The sequence below is a fragment of the Pan paniscus genome, chromosome 8 (assembly GCF_029289425.2).
Source record: "Pan paniscus chromosome 8, NHGRI_mPanPan1-v2.0_pri, whole genome shotgun sequence".
Lineage (NCBI taxonomy): Eukaryota > Metazoa > Chordata > Mammalia > Primates > Hominidae > Pan > Pan paniscus.
This window is the reverse complement of record NC_073257.2, coordinates 84,711,221-84,729,080: the sequence shown is the minus strand read 5'-3', so window position 1 is coordinate 84,729,080 and position 17,860 is coordinate 84,711,221. Positions and strand designations below refer to the sequence as shown.

Here is a 17,860-nt window from a genome sequence, read left to right as displayed (position 1 = left end):
ACTGTGTCTCAGGGAATGAGAAGGCTTGAGGAAAGGGAGAGAGACGGGGAAATGACGGGTGAGTGAAGCAGAACACACACAACAGTTACCAATTACATTTGCCATCTTTGGGCGTGGTTTTTGGTGCCTCAGAACAATTAAAATAGTAACACCAAAGGTCACTGATCCTAGATCATGATAACAAATATAGTAATAATGAAAAAGTTGGAAATATTGCAAGAATTACCAAGATGTGACACAGAAACACAAAGTATGTGTATGCTGTTGGGAAAATGGCACCAATGGACTTGTTTGAAACAGGGTTGCCACAAACCTTCAATTTGTGAAAAATGCAATCTCCATGAAGTGTATCATAAAGTGAGGCACAATAGAATGAGGTATGCCTTTATTTGAAGAAGACTTACTCTTTTTTTGTGCTTCTGTGTAACATTTTAGACAATGAAAATTTATTTTTATATTATTTGTACAATTAAAGCTATTAAAAATGTAAAAAAATACAAATATTTGTGAAAGTTACAGATATTAGGATGAATCACTTTTGTTAGATCCAAACAAAATAGGGCCAGGAAGGCCACAGACAGAGGAGACTGCTGCTTACATGTGTGAGATGAGTGTTTCCAAAAAGTTGGGCATGGTGGCTCACACCTGTAATCCCATGGACTTGGAATGCTGAGGCAGGATGATTGCTTGAGACAAGGAGTTCAAAACTAGCCTTAGCAATACAGCAAGACCCCATCTCCGTAAAAATTGAGAGAGAGAGAAAAGAGAGAACCATTTTCAGGAACTTTCTAAAAATCCCACAAGAAACTCTTTGACATCATCCAGGCATCTCCTATTTTGAGAAGGTTTATTACTAGACATTCTTTACAACTAGTAATAAACCTAGTCCTTTTTTTGAGCGCACTTGTCCAGTGCTCTCAAAAGAACACTTGCCCAGTAATGGCATCTCCACCAGTGAACTAACAACAGCAATGGCTTTGGGCCTCTGGAACAAGTGAACTCTGTTTCTAAGCAGCTTAAGTGAATCTCTGCCTTTTTCCTAATAAAGCTTCCCTTTATCCTTTCCTCACTGGATACGCTGGTGACTTGCCATCCCATGCATTCTAGATTATAATTCTCATTTCTCATTCCCGAATAAATTCAACATATTTGGGGATAATTTTCCTTAGTATCTTTTTTTTAGACTGACATACTCTTCTTGCTTGTGCCACACAAAAACCTGCATAATGTCCAATAAATCATTATTATTATCTCATTATTTCCCCATCTTTATTTTTTATTTTATTTTATTTTTTTGAGATGGAGTTTCACTCTTGCTGCCCAGGCTGGAGTGCAATGGTGCAATCTCAGCTCACTGCAACCTCCGCCTCCTGGGTTCAAGCGATTCTCCTGCCTCAGCCTCCCGAGTAGCTGGGATTACAGGCATGTGCTACCATGTTTGTATTTTTAGTAGAGATGGGATTTCACCATGTTGGTCAGGCTGGTCTTGAACTCCTGAATTCAGGTGATCCACCTACCTCAGCCTCCCAAAGTACTTGAGATTACAGGCGTGAGCCACCACGCCCGGCTGACATTTTATTTAACTGAGTTCTCACTTTAATTGGTGGCCAGATTTGGGTAGATCTCAGATATGTTTCTTGGCCACAGAGTTAGCAGGTGCTGCTTTCAACAACAGTGTCGGGTAATAGTTGGTTAATAGTACAGGAGAGGTTTATTTAGGCCAGTGCAAGGATTGGAAAAGCCAAGCAGTCCTTCTCTAAATGTGCAGTTGTCAGGGGTCAGAAATATAAGGGGGTAAATCAAATATAAAAAGGCAAGCAGAAATTTTAAGTCAGGATAAGGATATGGTCTGGAATTGTAATAGTTTGCTAATTTGTGTAAGAATGTGCCAGTACTCAAAATAAAAGGATATGAGCTTGATTTACATAAAGTTTATCTCACTAGGGAAGCTTGCCATAATGTGCCTTGATTGTTGAGACATTATTGGGCCTGAGCTCAGTGGTGGGGCTGGTAAGTGACAGTTCCTGGCTGAGGGGAATGCAACAACTGCCTTCTGGGCCTGCCTTTATTTTTACTTAAATGAAAAAGTTTAAATAAAATCCCTAGGGGAGCATTAAATTTTATTTGCCTAATTTAAATTTTATTTATAAATAAAAAATTAACCATGTGATTATATATTTTACAAAGTTTAATTGGCATGTGCATATTACCTTATATTCTTCCTTTAAACTTAAATGAAAATGCTAATATGAAATACTGTACATTTGTTTGCATGGATAAATACATAAATTTTGTTTCAAATGAAATAGCATATCATAAAAATCTCTCTGTATGTTATCTTATTTCCAACTCCCACCAGCACCACTACTATTACTTTTTGTGAGTGTGTTGTTACTTAATAAGTACATATGCGTTCTTATTTTCTCCTCTTTTTATGGGAAAGGTGGCATACTGTATGTGGTATTCCATATGTTGCCTTAGTTTTTTTTTTTTTTTTTTTTTTTTGTAGTGATGGGGGTCTCATTATGTTTCCCAGGCTGGTCTCAAACTCCTGGACTCAAGTGACCCTCCCATATTGGCCTTCCAAACTGCTGGGATTACAGGCATGAGCTACTGCGGCAGGCCTATTGCTTTTAAAAAGATAACACTATGAACTTTTTTCATGTTTTTACATAAAGTTTTCTCATTCTCTTTATTGCTATGTGGTATTGCTTTATATAGATTTATCATACTTTAACCAATCTCTCTTGGTGAACATTGGGGTAGTTCTTAGTGTTTTGCTATTATAAACTATGATATAATAATTATGCACCACATACATGTGCATAATTTCACAAGTGTGCAAGTACATCACTAGGGTATATTATTAGAAGTGGAATTTCTAGGCCAGTATATGCAGATTATATGAGTAATTTTAATGCAAATTACCAAATTGCCCTCCATAAATTGTACAGATTTGCATGTTCATCAGTAGTGCCATTCTGCAACATTGTCAACAAATGTGTTTTCAAACTTTTTGATTTTTGCCCGTTTGATGGGTGAAAAGAAGTATCTGAGTATAGGTTTAATTTGCATTATTTTATTATGAGTGAGATTAAGTATCTTTTCACAGTTTTCAGAGCCATTTTTATTTCTTTTCCAACTGTCTTTTTATATCTTTACCCAACTTTCTGTTGGTTTGTGAAGTAATATTTTAATAATATTTAATTATTATCATTTTTAATATTTACATTCCATTCCATTATGTTATTATAGCATCATTTATTTTTCTGTAGTTGGGCATTTGATCTACTTTTAGAGTGTGGCTGTTATATTTTTTCTGCTGAGAACAGTTATTAAACAGGTTTTTCTCATTAAGTTTATTTGGGAGTCAAAAATGCAAGGATCTGTTATAGGTTTTTGTACTAATTAGCTATGAGGAAATCACATAACTTATCTGGGTCTGAGTTGGTGAAACTCAGAACTTTCAAAGTTTAAAATCCCCTAGAGCCATAGCATATAGAAATGGATTGCCCAAACTAATAAATCTTGAATACTTTATATGATCTTAGTCTTTTCTCCTAAATGAAATTAATTAAATTTTGTTATAGTGTTTTCTACCAAAGATATGAGAGTGCTAAAGAGATAAAAGGAACCCTAAGCTCACCTACGCAATTCTTTCATTTTACCAGTGAGTGAGCTTTTTTCCCAAGGAGGAGGGATGAGCTTCTTTAGTATATACAGCTAGCTGTTGAGTAGTACAGTTGAGACCAGATCTTGGATCATTGGATTTCTGCCATACTACTTAGTGTTTGTTTGTTTGTTTTTTTTACCATAGTACTTAGTGTTGTTGTTATTGTTTTATTTCTCCTTTTTATCTTCCATATCTCCTGTGCAATTAGATATTAATATGTGTTTGATACCGATGTCTTTATCATTATTTTTTTTTTAGAGGTGGGGTTTTACCATGTTGCCCATGTTGGACTTAAACTCCTGGGCTCAAGCTATCCTCCCACCTCAGCCTCTTTAAGTAGCTGACGTGTGCCACCATGCCCAACTACATTTTGTTTTTCTTTGGAAATTTTTTGTTTGATTCTGTTTTTTATTTCTACACTTATAATCTAGGCACTTATCACCCAATACCTAGGTTATTAATGCCTTCTGGCTGTACTCATCACTTTCCTGTCAGCTCTCTCTGCCTTTGCTTCTTTGCAGTTTATTCCATGCACTGCTAATAGATAAACTGATAATGCTTTAACCCATGTTTTTACCATGATCTCTTCCTATTAAAGAACTTGAGTGGCTTCCTATTTTACATATGCTCTAAATTCTTGGTCTGGCATTCAAAGGTCCTTCTCAAGTGATTGTGGCTTACTTAGTTGATCATATGTCTAGCTGTTCTCTACATCTGATCAGATGTTGTAAATTTATCTTCCAGGCTTATATACCCCTTGCCTGTTAGAACTTTTGGTTTTTAGAGGTAGGGTCTTACTCTGTCAACCAAGCTGGAGTGCAGTGGTACAATCTCGGCTCACTGCAACCTCCGCCTCCTCGGTTCAAGTGATTCTTTTCCCTCAGCCTCCTGAATAGCTGGAATAACAGGCGCCTGCCACCACGCCCAGCTAATTTTTGTATTTTTAGTAGAGACAGGGTTTCACCATGTTGGCCAGGCTGGTCTCGAACTCCTGACCTCAAGTGATTTGCCCGCCGTGGCCTCCCAAAGTGCTGGGATTACAGGTGTGAGCCACTGCACTCATCCTGTTCCAACTTTTGAATTGGCTGTTATTTATTTTAAACATTGAAAACTTCCAAGTGTCTGTTCTTTCTGTTGTCAGTGATGAATAATGTTTCCTCCAGATATGCATGTTTTAGTTTAGTGCTCATTTTTGCTGTAGCGAAGAGCAGTGCTATTTATGTGAGTGTACATGTGGATTTGAGAAATGTTAATTTTGAAATGAACCAAAAAAAAAAAATCAGAAGTTGCCAGACAGGAAGAAAATATAATGGACAGCCTCCTGGGTGCTGGATTTTGCTAGAGTATGTGCAATAAAATGAGATGATTTCTGGGATTGGGGAAGGATATAAGAATTGTGTTATTAAAGCTTAGGTCATGGAAAATAGGAGAAAAGATTAACAGTTTTTCCATTTTGTCTATATGAGGGCAAGATTTAGGTCCAGTTTCAAAATTGGACCTAGATTGGATGAAGGGAGCTAGGAGCAAAGTTTACATAAGAGATTATAGGTATAGGTCCCAGGGAAGAGTTAATAGTAACCAGCTCATTGATTTTAGGAGATGCCTAAGTAGTCTAACCTGACTTGAATCCAAATAATAGAAGACAGTTTTCTAAGTAAATTAGGAACTTAGAGTATACCTAAATGTTAGGAGCAAGTACCTGTATAGTTTGTACACAGACATGTGAAAGTAAAATGGTTAAGTATTTTAAGCACTAATAATGTAACAAGTCCTGTGCTAGACTATGTGTTTACAACTTGAAAAAAAATAATAATTTGGGCCTTGAGGCAAGGGGAGAAAAAATTACGTATGCCATAGGAAGATATGTACAAAGTGCAAGGTAGTTTAAATTAGGAATCAGTGGGCTGGGCATGGTGGCTCACACCTGTAATCCCAGCACTTTGGGAGGCCAAGGCGGGCAGATCACTTGAGGTCAGGAGTTCGAGACCAGCCTGGCCAATATGGTAAGACCCCGTCTTTACTAAAAATATAAAATTAGCTGGGCATGGTAGCACACTTCTGTAATCCCAGCAACTTGGGAGGCTGACGCAGGAGAATTGGTTGAATCCAGGAGGTAGAGGTTGCAGTGAGCCAAGATCATGCCACTGTACTCCAGCCTTGGTGACAGAGCAAGACTCCATCTCAAAACACACACACACAAATTTAGGAATCAGTGAACTGTGCTTTGAGAAAAATCAAAGGGGGCATGGATTCTTTGTATAATTTGAATGAATTACCTCTACAAAAAAGTGGAACCGTAAAGAAATGCCTCTTCTTCCATCAGCCCATCTGGTGTATTAAAACAGTGAGGTACTATACTGAGCCCTGAAGGTCATAATCTAGAGGGAAAAAAATCATTTACATTAATTCTCTGGATGGAGGTGCCCGAAATGATCTTATGGTTTTGGGGGTGTCTCAACATTTCTCTGACTTAATCAAAATTTTACACCATTCTGAGGCTTAAGACTAAGCAAAAGCTTTTGCTGACTAACCCATTCTCAACTTTATCTTTTTTATTTGTAGTTTTCTGTCATTTCTATCATAATATTTCTATACTTCAAGATATAATTTTAGGCCGGGTGCGGTGGCTCACGCCTGTAATCTCAGCACTTTGGGAAGCCGAGGCAGGTAGATCACCTGAGGTCAGGAGTTTGGGACCAGCCTGACCAACATGATGAAACCCCATCTGTATTAAAAATGCAAAAATTAGCCAGGCATCATGGTATGCGCCTGTAGTCCCAGCTACTCAAGAGGCTGAGACAGGAGAATTGCTTGAATCCGAGAGGCAGAGGTTGCAGTGAACTGAGATCATGCCACCACACTCCAGCTTGGGCAACAGAGTGAGACTCCATCTCAAAAAAAAAAAAAAAAAAATATATATATATATATATATATATATATATATGCATATATATGATTTTAGAAATGTATTGTTTTAAAAGTGTTTTGTATTTATCTTGTTTAATTAGAATGTAGATAGTTTTTGGCTTTCTGGGTCTCACATAGGGATGTATATACAGTATGAATTTAATAAATTTTTGTTGAATAAGAACTTCCCAGCCAGGCACGGTGGCTCATGCCTGTAATCCCGGCACTTTGGGAGGCCGAGGCGGATGGATCACTTGAGGTCAAGAGTTCGAGACCAGCCTGGCCAACATGGTGAAACCCTGTCTCTACTAAAAAACAAAAATTAGCCAGGTGTGGTGTCGTGTGCCTGTAATCCCAGCTACCCAGGAGGCTGAGACAGGAGAATCGCTTGAACCCGGGAGGTGGAGGTTGCAGTGAGCCGAGATTGCGCCACTGTACTCCAGCCTGGGTGATAGGGCAAGACTCAGTCTCAAAAAAAAAAAAAAAAAAAAGAATAAGAACTTCCCAGTAATTATCTTGGATGCTGAATTAGTTGGCTTTTGATGGGGCAACAAACAACACCCAAATCTTTGCGGCTTACAGTTACACACATTTATTTCTCACCAGCATTCTACAGGTCAGCTGTGCTCAGCTGGCTCAGCTGGGCTTGACAGTGGTTTATTCCAGGCTGAAGTCTGTTCATTATGGATGCCAGTTTGAAGGATCAGTGTCTCTTTGGGACATGGTCTTCCCTCGATGGAGTGCAGGAACACAAGAGAACTAACAGCAGCACCTCCTAAAAGCACTTCATGGAACTGGTCCACGTTCCATTGGTTAGAGCAAGACATATGGCAAGACATACGCCAAAAACTTAAAGAGAAGGAAATTTATGACCTGGCATTCATATGCAGAAGGGGAAGAAAAAAGTAGAAAAGTAATTTTGCCTAAGGGATGGGGGATGGAAGAGTAAGTATTTATTGAACAGTAATATGCACTAATACAGATGTTTCAGATTTAAAACAAAACATTAAAAGAATTTTTTTTTAAGTGAAGTTTGAACTATAGAGAATCTGGTAGGGAGGAGGGCTTCCAAGGACCTGGGTGTGAAAAAGATTTAATAAAAACTTCAAAGCAGTGTCAGCATTATAAGGTAGGGGGCAGCAAAGTCTCCCCTCCTAGGTTGAAGTCTCCCTACCTAACTCCGAGACATTGAAGTATGGAGTTAGTCCTCCCTAGGTTCAAATTCTAGATCTATCACTTCCTACCTTTGTACTCTTGAGCAAGTTATATTTTAGATCTGTAAAATATGGGTACCAGTTATCTTTTTTCATTTCAGCTCTAAACACATCTTTCATTGTCCCGTTTGTGATACTGGAAGTTTTTCCCTTGCCAGTTACTGTTAAACTTTGTCAGTAGAGAGACTAGAAGGACCCTGGAGGAGGGGTGTTTCTTGCTGAGTCTAGTGTGCCCTTTGTGGCTTGCTTCTATAGCATGCAGGAACTAGTGGGACACTCAATGGCACCCAACTCCTAAGGAGTTTTAGCAGCAACTCTCATATGCAATTTCCTAGTGAAACTGCCTCCCCATGGGTGGCTTCCCCTGGCATCGCGAAGGTCAGCTTCCCAACAAATTCCGCTGGCATGAGTTGTCCAGTAGATGACTTGTTCTGGCATCACAGAGAGTGGCTTTCTAGTGCATTTTGCTGGCATGGCACCTTAGTAAGTTTCTCTGACATACATAGCTGTGCCCTCTCCACACAGTCTGATCTCTGCCCTGTGAGTGAGAGTAGACCTTTTATAGACTGGTCTTTTCTTGGTGCTCTGTGTCAGATCTAGAATAGTAACTGCTCCCTATATCTGCTATTTCTTTAACTTCTGAGTAGTAAATTTCCTGTTGTAACTAATAATTTTTTATTTTTTATTTATTTTATTCATTTTTTTGAGACAGCATCTTGCTCTGTTGACCATAGCTCACTGTCACCTCAACATCCTGGGCTTAAGTAGTGCTCTCACCTCAGCCCCCTGAATAGCTGGGACTACAAGTGCATGTCACCATGCTTGGCTGATTTTTTTTTGGTAGAGATGGGGTCCTACTATGTTGTCCAGGCCGTTCTTCAACTCCTGGGCTCAAATGATCCTCTCTCTTTGGCCTCCAAAAGTGCTAAGATTACAGGCATGAGCCACATACCTGGCCTTAATAATGTTTTATATTAAAAGTTTCATACTCAAATTATCATGTGGTTTCTGTCTTCTAATTGTACTTTGACTAATATGTCAGGTTTATAAGTAGTACTTTGCTCATAAGATTATTCTGAGGATTAAATGGGATAATATAAGCAAATTGTTTAGAATAGTGCCTGTCATAGAGCAATTACTTTAGTGTTTATTAGAAATGTTGGTAGGATCATCATCATCGTCATCATAACTACCACTAGCTAAGAGTGACATTTCTACTTATTGTCCACAGGATGTTTCGTCTGAACTCACTTTCTGCTTTGGCAGAACTGGCTGTGGGTTCTCGATGGTACCATGGAGGATCACAGCCCATCCAGATCCGGCGAAGACTAATGATGGTGGCTTTCCTGGGAGCATCTGCAGTAACTGCAAGTACTGGTCTTTTGTGGAAGAGGTGAGTGTTATCCAACCATCTTGTTCTTGCGTATACTTTTATTCTTCCAGTCATCTCTGTTGTCAGAAAGGAGTTGATTTCTGGCTTAACTCTGTATCAGAATTTCTTGCTCGGATCATTTGGTATTGTTAATATTCGTCTATGAAATAAGATGTTTCAAAGAATTCAACATGCCAAGGCAATACTTAGGAAACACTGTGCTTCAAGGTCTGCCTGTCTCCTCTGCTGAACATTTTAAATAATGGGATAGGGATAGCAATAGCAGCTTTAGAAAATGAAGGCTTTCTGGCCAGGCGCGGTGGCTTACACCTGTAATCCCAGCACTTTGGGAGCCCAGGGTGGTCGGATCACTTGAAGTCAGGAGTTCGAGACCAGCTTGGCCAACATGGCAAAAACCCATCTCTACAAAAATACAAAAAATAGCCAGACACAGGGCGTGAGCCTATAGTCCCTGCTACTTGGGAGGCTGAGGCAGGAGAATTGTTTGAACCTGAGAGGCAGGTGGAGGTTGCAGTGAGCCAAGATTGTGCCACTGTACTCCAGCCTGGGTGACAGAGAAAAACTGTCTCCAAAAAAAAAAAAAAAAAAAAAGAAAATGAATGCTTTCTGAGACTTCACAATTTGGTGACCCTGTGAAATTAACAAAGGAACCTTGGTACTTTAGTGTCCCTGATAATTTTTTTCACTAGTTATGGAAACTTCCTTGGAAAGAAGAGAAAATGTAGTGAGCCACAGTCTTCTCTTTCTTAAAATACATAGTTACTGTTTTTCTGACTCTGTCACTCTCTGTTTTTTATTTTTGTTTGTTTGTTTTTTTGAGATGGAGTCTTGCTCTGTCGCCCAGGCTGGAGTGTAGTGGCATGATCTCAGCTTACTGCAACCTCTGCCTCTGGGTTCAAGCAATTCTCAAGTAGCTGGGATTACAGGTGTGCACCACCATGCCCGGCTGGGATTACAGGTGTGCACCACCATGCCTGGCTAATTTTTTTTTTTATTATACTTTAAGTTTTAGGGTACATGTGCACAACGTGCAGGTTAGTTACATATGTATACATGTGCCATGTTGGTGTGCTGCACCTAGTAACTCATCATTTAACATTAGGTATATCTCCTAATGCTATCCCTCCCCCCTCCCCCCACCCCACAACAGGCCCCGGCGTGTGATGTTCCCCTTCCTGTGTCCATGTGTTCTCATTGTTTAATTCCCACCTGTGAGTGAGAACATGCAGTGTTTGGTTTTTTGTCCTTGCGATAGTTTGCTGAGAATGATGGTTTCCAGCTTCATCCATGTCCCTACAAAAGACATGAACTCATCATGTTTTATGGCTGCATAGTATTCCATGGTGTATATGTGCCTCATTTTCTTAATCCAGTCTGTCATTGTTGGACATTTGGGTTGGTTCCAAGTCTTTGCTATTGTGAATAGTGCCGCAATAAACATACGTGTGCGTGTGTCTTTATAGCAGCATGACGTATGATCCTTTGGGTAATTTTTTTTTTTTTTTTGTATTTTTAGTAGAGATAGGGTTTCACCATGTTGGTCAGGCTGGTCTCGAACTCCTGGGGTCAAGTGACTTGCCCACCTCAGCCTCCTAAAGTGTTGGGATTACAGGCATGAGCCACCATGCCCAGCCTCTAGAGCTATCTTAGCCCTATTAATATAGCATGATCTTTCTGGGATGTTACTAAATGCCTTGGGTGTTCAGCTTGATTGTTTCCTGCTTGTGAGCTCTGGAAATTGACTGGCCTGTGGCTCCTTGGCAACTACTTTGTGTAGTTTCATCCTAAGAATGCACTGCTGAGTGTTGACTCAATACTCGAGAGTGTTCTGTGTACATTTTTGGAGCTCTTTCTCTGTGTGACTTTTTCCTTTTGAGTCCTCTGCCTCACCAATTCCAGGCACCTCAGGTTTTCCAAACTTTGATCTCTGTCACTTTAATTTAGCAAGATCACTGTATTTGGCTTGGGATCCTCTTTGTGGTCTAGAAAATGTTTCCAGACAGAAATTCTGGGCAATTATAGGCCTCCATTTTTCTTTTCTTTTCTTTTTTTTTTTTTTTTTTTTTCTTTTTGAGATGGAGTCTCACTCTGTCACCCGGGCTGGAGTACATTGGTACAATCTCGGCTCACTGCAACCTCTGCCTCCTGGGTTCAAGACCTTCTCCTGCCTCAGCTTCTCAAGTAGCTGGGACCAGGCAAGCACCACCACACCCGGCTAACTTTTGTATTTTTAGTAGAGATGGTTTTTTGCCATGTTGACCAGGCAGGTCTCGAACTCCTGACCTCAAGTGATCCACCCACCTCGGCCTCCCGAAGTGCTGGGATTACAGGTGTGAGCCACCACGCCTGGCCAGGCCTCCATTTTCTTAGAGAGTTGCATACTGTGCAGTGTCTGAAAGCAGTCATTTGATATATTTTGTTCAATTTTCTGTATTTTTGCCCTGGTAGGAAGTCAGATCTATTATCGTTTGCTCCATTACGGCTGTAAGCAAAAGTCTTCTTTTTGTATTTCATCAGTTCTGTAATATTTAATTAATTTTAGTATTATATCATTGCAGCAATGGCTTCAACTACCAGAAATACTTATATTATTTTTTAAAAAAGAAATACTTATATTATTTTGGTCCCCTATTTCTTCTTTATTTATGTTCCTTTTTATTGTAGTGAAAGGTGCATAACATAAAACTTACATCTTAACCATTTTTTTCTAAAGACCTTGATATTCCACCCTTTCAGTTACAGTTGGGACAAGGGGAGAATGAGAATGGGAAGAGTTGGAGTGAGATGAAGAACAAGGAGGTGCTCTATGGCTGGAAGTCTAGTCCATTTAGTTTTTGTACTGGAAGGGCTCATCGTCTCTGGTTTCAATGGGAAGATGTGTGGATGAGGGCTTCTGTCACATGTCTTCACCATTTTAAAATATGCAGTTCAGTAGTTTAAAGGGTATTCACATCATTGTGAAACAGATCTCCAGAACGTTTTCATCTTGCAAAACTGAAACTCTACTTATTCAAGAGCAACTTCCTTGCTTCCCCTTCCCTCAGCCCCTGGTAACCCCCATTCTACTTTCTGTTTCTGTAAATCTAAATATTCCAGGTAACTCATGTAAGTGAAGTCATACAATATTTGTGGTTTTGTGACTGGTTTATTTCACTTAGCATAACGCCCTCAAGATTCATCCATGTTGTAGCTTGTGACAGGATTTCCTTTCCTTTTAAAGCTGAAAAATATTCCATTATCTGTATATACCACATTTTGTTTATTCATCTGCCAATGGACTTTTGAGTTGTTTCCACCTTTCAGCTATTGTGCATAGTGCTGCTGTGAACATGGATGTGCAAATATTTATTTGAGACCCTTTCATTTCTTTGGGATATATAGCCAGAGATCATGTGGAAGTTCTATTTTATATTTTTTGAGGAACTTCTTCATGTAGAATATTTGACAAATTTCATTGCTGTTGCTCTGCTAAGCTGTATCTGTTTGCTTATTTGTCTAGTATGATGGACGTTCAGGATTAATCTAGATTTCTTTTTTGCATATCCAGGGCCCATGCAGAATCTCCACCATGTGTAGACAACCTAAAAAGTGACATCGGTGATAAAGGGAAGAATAAAGATGAAGGGGATGTTTGTAACCATGAGAAAAAGACTGCAGATCTTGCGCCTCACCCAGAAGAGAAAAAGAAGAAGCGTTCTGGATTCAGAGACAGAAAAGTATGAAACATAGTCTTATAAGTTGATCAGAAGTATATCTTAAAGTAGAATAATGCAGTTCAATCTTTTTAATCATATGTTTCAGATGGTTCATCTTCACTTTCAAGTTATCACTTCTTTGCTATTTTCTATCATGTTCTAAGCCAAAAGTACTCTTGGAATGTGAGGTTAAAGGAGGTAGTTAAAAGGATCTAGGACCAATAACCATGATTAGCATATTTTTTCTTAGTTCTTTCAGTTCAACTGCCTAAGGTGATTCTTTTTTTCTGGATCTTCCTGATGCTAAATGTTATCATATATGTTAAGTTGAGTCTTTGTGGTATTTCTGATATCAGGTTGTAGAGACAGAATAAAATCTCTTTGGAAACATAACTTCTAGAAGACCAAGTAACTTTGAGGACAGCACAAACTTCAAATGACTATCAAGATTTTATGTAATTAGGCCCCGTGTGGTGGCTCATGCCTATAATCCCAGCACTCTGGGAGGCGGAGGTGGGTGGATCACCTGAGGTCAGAAGTTCAAGACCAACCTGGCCAATGTGATGAAACCCTGTCTCTACTAAAAATACAAAAACTAGCCTGGCATGGTGGCATGCACCTGTAGTCCCAGCTACTTAGGAGGCTGAGTCAGGAGAATTGCTTGAACCCGGGAGGTGGAGGTTGCAGTGTTGCAGTGAGCTGAGATTGTGCCACTGCACTTCAGCCTGGGCGGCAAAGCAAGACTGAGTCTCAAAAAAAAAAAAAAAAAAAAAAGATTTTATGTAATTAACACAACCTGCTGTTATGTAGCTTTGCCTCAGCGAAGTTTCAGTTCCACTACAGCAGTTCCTATGATATCAGGTATTTGAGTTCAGCAAACATGAGTGATGAACAATGAAAAGGATGGATTTCTTAGACATTTTGCATGTCAAGGTTAAAATTCAGGGAGTTGCCTTCAATTGCTAAACTATAGCTAATAATGCAACAAGATAATTTGAGTTATTTCTGCGTTTTGTGTGTTTGTGGTTCGTGTTTGCAAGAAGAGTTCTTTGTAAAATCTGGATCTTCTGTCTGGTTTCATATGTTAGATGAAGTTTTTTTTTATTTTTGGAGACAGAGTCTCCCTCTGTTGCCCAGGCTAGAGTGCAATGGCACGATCTTGGCTCACTGTAACCTCCGCCTCCTGGGTTCAAGCGATTCTCCTGCCTCAGCTTCCCAATAGCTGGGATTACAGGCATGCACCACCATGCCCCGCTAATTTTTGTATTTGTAGGAGAGATGGAGTTTCACCATATTGGCTAGGCTGGCCTCGAACTCCTGACTTCAGGTGATCCGTCTGCCTCGGCCTGCCAAAGTGCTGGGTTTATAGGCATGAGCCACCATGCCCAGCCTAGATGAAATTATTAAATGTGTTTTCTCTATACCCAAATCCATTTCTGATAGAGGTGAATTGAACAAAAGTCATGCATCACAAGTCAATTATCAAGTGTCCTTGTTTTTCTGTCAGGATACATGTATTTATTGTTTTGCCCTGAGTGAATTCAAAGAAAGCACAACTTTACTCTGTGCCAGCAGTTTCATCTACAGGCCAGTCACACTTTCCATTTCGTAAAATACAGCTAAAATGTCCCAAATAAACATTTATTTTGAACCTACTTCCATTTTCTACTCCTGCCTTCTGCTCAGCAGATGAGCATGTCTCATACTTCATAGAAAAAATTAAAGCTATCTGTGTGATTTACTCAAATTCCAACCCTTATAGTTACAAAATCTATCTAATCTGTATTTGAAATAATTCTTATTTCTTTCACTGAAGTTTCAGAGGAAGAGCTATCTTTTCCCTGTTCAAGGATAATTGTTTTAATGTCTTTCTGTATCTCTAATAATCTATTTCAACACTTATTCTGTCTTCATTCTGTTTTTTTCAGTCATTCTTTGTATATTCATTCTTTTACATAATCTATATAGACATGTTAAGAATTTATCTATAATTTAAGAAATAATAAACCACATTTTTATGCCATAAGTTTTGTGTTTTGTTTGTTTGTTTTGAGATGGAGTCTCGGTCTGTCACCCAGGCTGGAGTGTAGTGGTGTGATCTAGGCTCACTGCAACCTCTGCCTCCTGGATTCAAACGATTCTCATGCCTCAGCCTCCTGAGTAGTAGCTGGGATTACAGATGCCTGCCACCATGTCTGGCTAACTTTTGCATTTTCAGTAGAAACGGGGTTTCACCATGTTAGCCAGACTGGTCTCGAACTCCTGAGCTCAGGTGATCCGCCCACCTTGGCCTCCCAAAGTGTTGGGATTATAGGCATGAGCCACTGTGCCTGGCTTATGTCATAAGTTTATTTAAAACATATCTATTATCCTATGTAAATTCAAGGGTTTGATTTATTTTTCAGAGACTGCACCTCTTAAAATGCTCTTCATATCTGTTTCATGAATGAATTAAACATCCTTGTTTCTTAAGCAGTTGGTGTCTTACTATAAAGAAATGTGCATAAAATCCAGATCCAAAGTGCAAAGTCATTATAATTAGTAAGCACCACTTATTTTCTACTGAAAATAGCATGTTCTTCCCTTAGCCCTCTTTATAGTGCCTCATGCCTCCTGTAGACCACAGAGGTTGTGAACCTCTGGATGCCCTGTTCCAACGTGGTGCTATTGGAAGTTCAGTGAGAGGTGCATAGACTGAAGGCAGGAGAGATGGCAGCACCACACCAAGTCCTCCTTAAACTGCATTTTTTAATCCCCTTTTTCTTCTCCATTTTGATCATGTATTTTTCTCTTGCTACTTTCCCATTCATTTTTTTCCCTCTGGTCTGGTCCTGTGATGTCTACATCAGCAGTCCCCAACCTTTTTGGCACCAGGGACTGGTTTTGTGGAAGACAGTTTTCCTGCAGACCAGAGTGGGAGGGGATGGTTTGAGGAGAAACTGTTCCACCGCAGATCATCAGGCATTAGATTCTCGTAACGCACACAACCTAAATCCCTTGCATGTGCAGTTCACAATCGGGTTCATGCTCCTATGGGAATCTAATGTTGCCGCAGATCTGACAGGAGGCAGAGCTTAGTCAGTCATGTTCCACTGCTGCTTACCTCCTGCTACGCAGCCTGGTTCCTAACAGGCCCCGGACCAGTACCAGTCCACGGCCCAGGGCTGGGGACCCTTGCTCTACATGTTGTCCTTCACATTCTCACTTTTCTTTTTCCTTTAACTTTTTTCTTTTTAAAAATTTTATTTAAAAAAAAGTTTATTCATTGTAGAGGTCTCAATATTTGCCCAGGATGGTTTCAAATTTGTGAGCTCAAGCAATCCTCCCACCTTGGCCTCCCAAAGTGCTAGGATTACAGGCATGAGCCACTGTGCCCGGCCCTCTCATTTTTCATTTATATTTTTGTTTTTTTATGTTCTCTTAATTTTTATGTAATATTTCAAATATTCAGAGAAAAAATAGAGAATAATATGTTTTTATATTTTATAAAATTATATAGTCTGTAGTTTATAAAATTATATAAATTTTGTAATTTTATAAACACCCAACACTCAGTTTTGTCAAGTTTTAATATTGCATTTACTTCAGATTGTTTTTTAAAAAAGAAATGAGTATTAAAAATATATTGCTTTTATACTCCCCTTCAGTCCCTTTCCTCCCCCATCTTCCATCTTCTTCAGAGGTAAACTGGTATCCTAAATTTGCTTTTTTGTTTTTTATGGGTTTTTTCTTTTTTTTGGAGAGAGAGTCTCGCTCTGTCACAGAGGCTGGAGTGCAGTGGTGCAATCATAGCTCACTGCAGCCTCGCACTCACAGATTTAAGCAATTCTGCTGTCTCAGCCTCCGGAATAGAGAGGACTACAGGTGTGTGCCACCATGCCCAGCTCATTTGAAAAAATAAAATTTGTAGAGTCAGAGTCTTGCTCTGTCACCCAGGCTGGAATGCAATGGCATGATGAAAGCTCACCACAGTCTCGAACTTCTGGGCTCAGGTAGTTCTCCTGCCTCAGCCCTATTAGCCAGGACTACAGGCATGCATCTCCATAACCAGCTAATTTTTTAAAATATTTTTTATAGAATGTGGTTTTGCCCAGGCTAGTCTCAAACTCCTGGCTTCAAGAGATCTTCCTGCCGCTGCCCCTTTTTGTTTTAATATGTTTGTTTTGCTTACTTTTTCCTATTTAGTGCTTGAGTGGCTACTTTCTCTCACTTGCTAGGTTTTTTTGTTCAGAAGTAGGCCTTATATTCATAGCTCTGTGCTTCATTGTATTGAAGATCCAGTCACTGAACCCAACAACAGTTTGGCAAAGGTTCTGGGGCAAAGCTGCGGAAAATGCTCTAAATGAGCATTTTCTCTAGGTAGCAGCTTACTAAAACTTTACCCTCCTTTCATGGTCAAGAGAAGCCCTGCCGTAGCTTCTTCTGGTTTTATTCAATGAATTTAGCTCTGGTTCATGCCTCCTTTTCTGCACACTTACTGCCCTTCATATCCCATATACTATGAGCCCCTAATTGCTTTGCCTGTTTTCAGACTGAAGCCCAGAAGCCTACAACTTCATTTCTTCCTACCACAGTATGTTTCTATGCAGTCTCTGATCCACAGAGATGGTGTCTTGTTTTTTGAACTGGTTATGCCTTTTACATTTTTCTCAGCTTTAGGTTTATCAATGATTTCTGTATTTTTAGAGCACAGGCTCAAAAACCAGAAAATTCTAAGTTTATTGAAATCCCACTGTCGTTTCTGTACTTTTCAGATATAAAATTGCTCTTTGAATTGTGAGATCCGTTTACAGAAAGCGTTGCTGCTTTTTAGACTCTTGCTCAGTAAAGATCTGGTTTGTTATTTTTATATTTCTAATAGCTTTGCCTGCATTGTTGTTTCTGAGCTATTTGTTTGATTGAGACTATGTTTAGTAGCATCTTCATTTTGAAAAGCCAAATTATTTAGTTCAATTTGTTGTAATTTTAAACTGATTGA

The 17,860-nt window shown here is 39.4% G+C and overlaps 1 protein-coding gene across 2 annotated transcripts in view; it reads left to right on the top strand.

Moving 5' to 3' along the window:
• Window positions 1–17,860, top strand: part of MICU1 (mitochondrial calcium uptake 1) — a 264,649-nt gene that overhangs the window by 50,663 nt on the left and 196,126 nt on the right. For both annotated transcript variants that reach the window (XM_003815973.5, XM_055092954.1), the window contains exons 2-3: window positions 9,026–9,187; window positions 12,735–12,903. In XM_003815973.5, the coding sequence (XP_003816021.1) occupies window positions 9,027–9,187; window positions 12,735–12,903 (330 nt within the window). In that variant the 5' untranslated portion in view covers window position 9,026. The remainder of the gene's footprint in view (window positions 1–9,025; window positions 9,188–12,734; window positions 12,904–17,860) is intronic.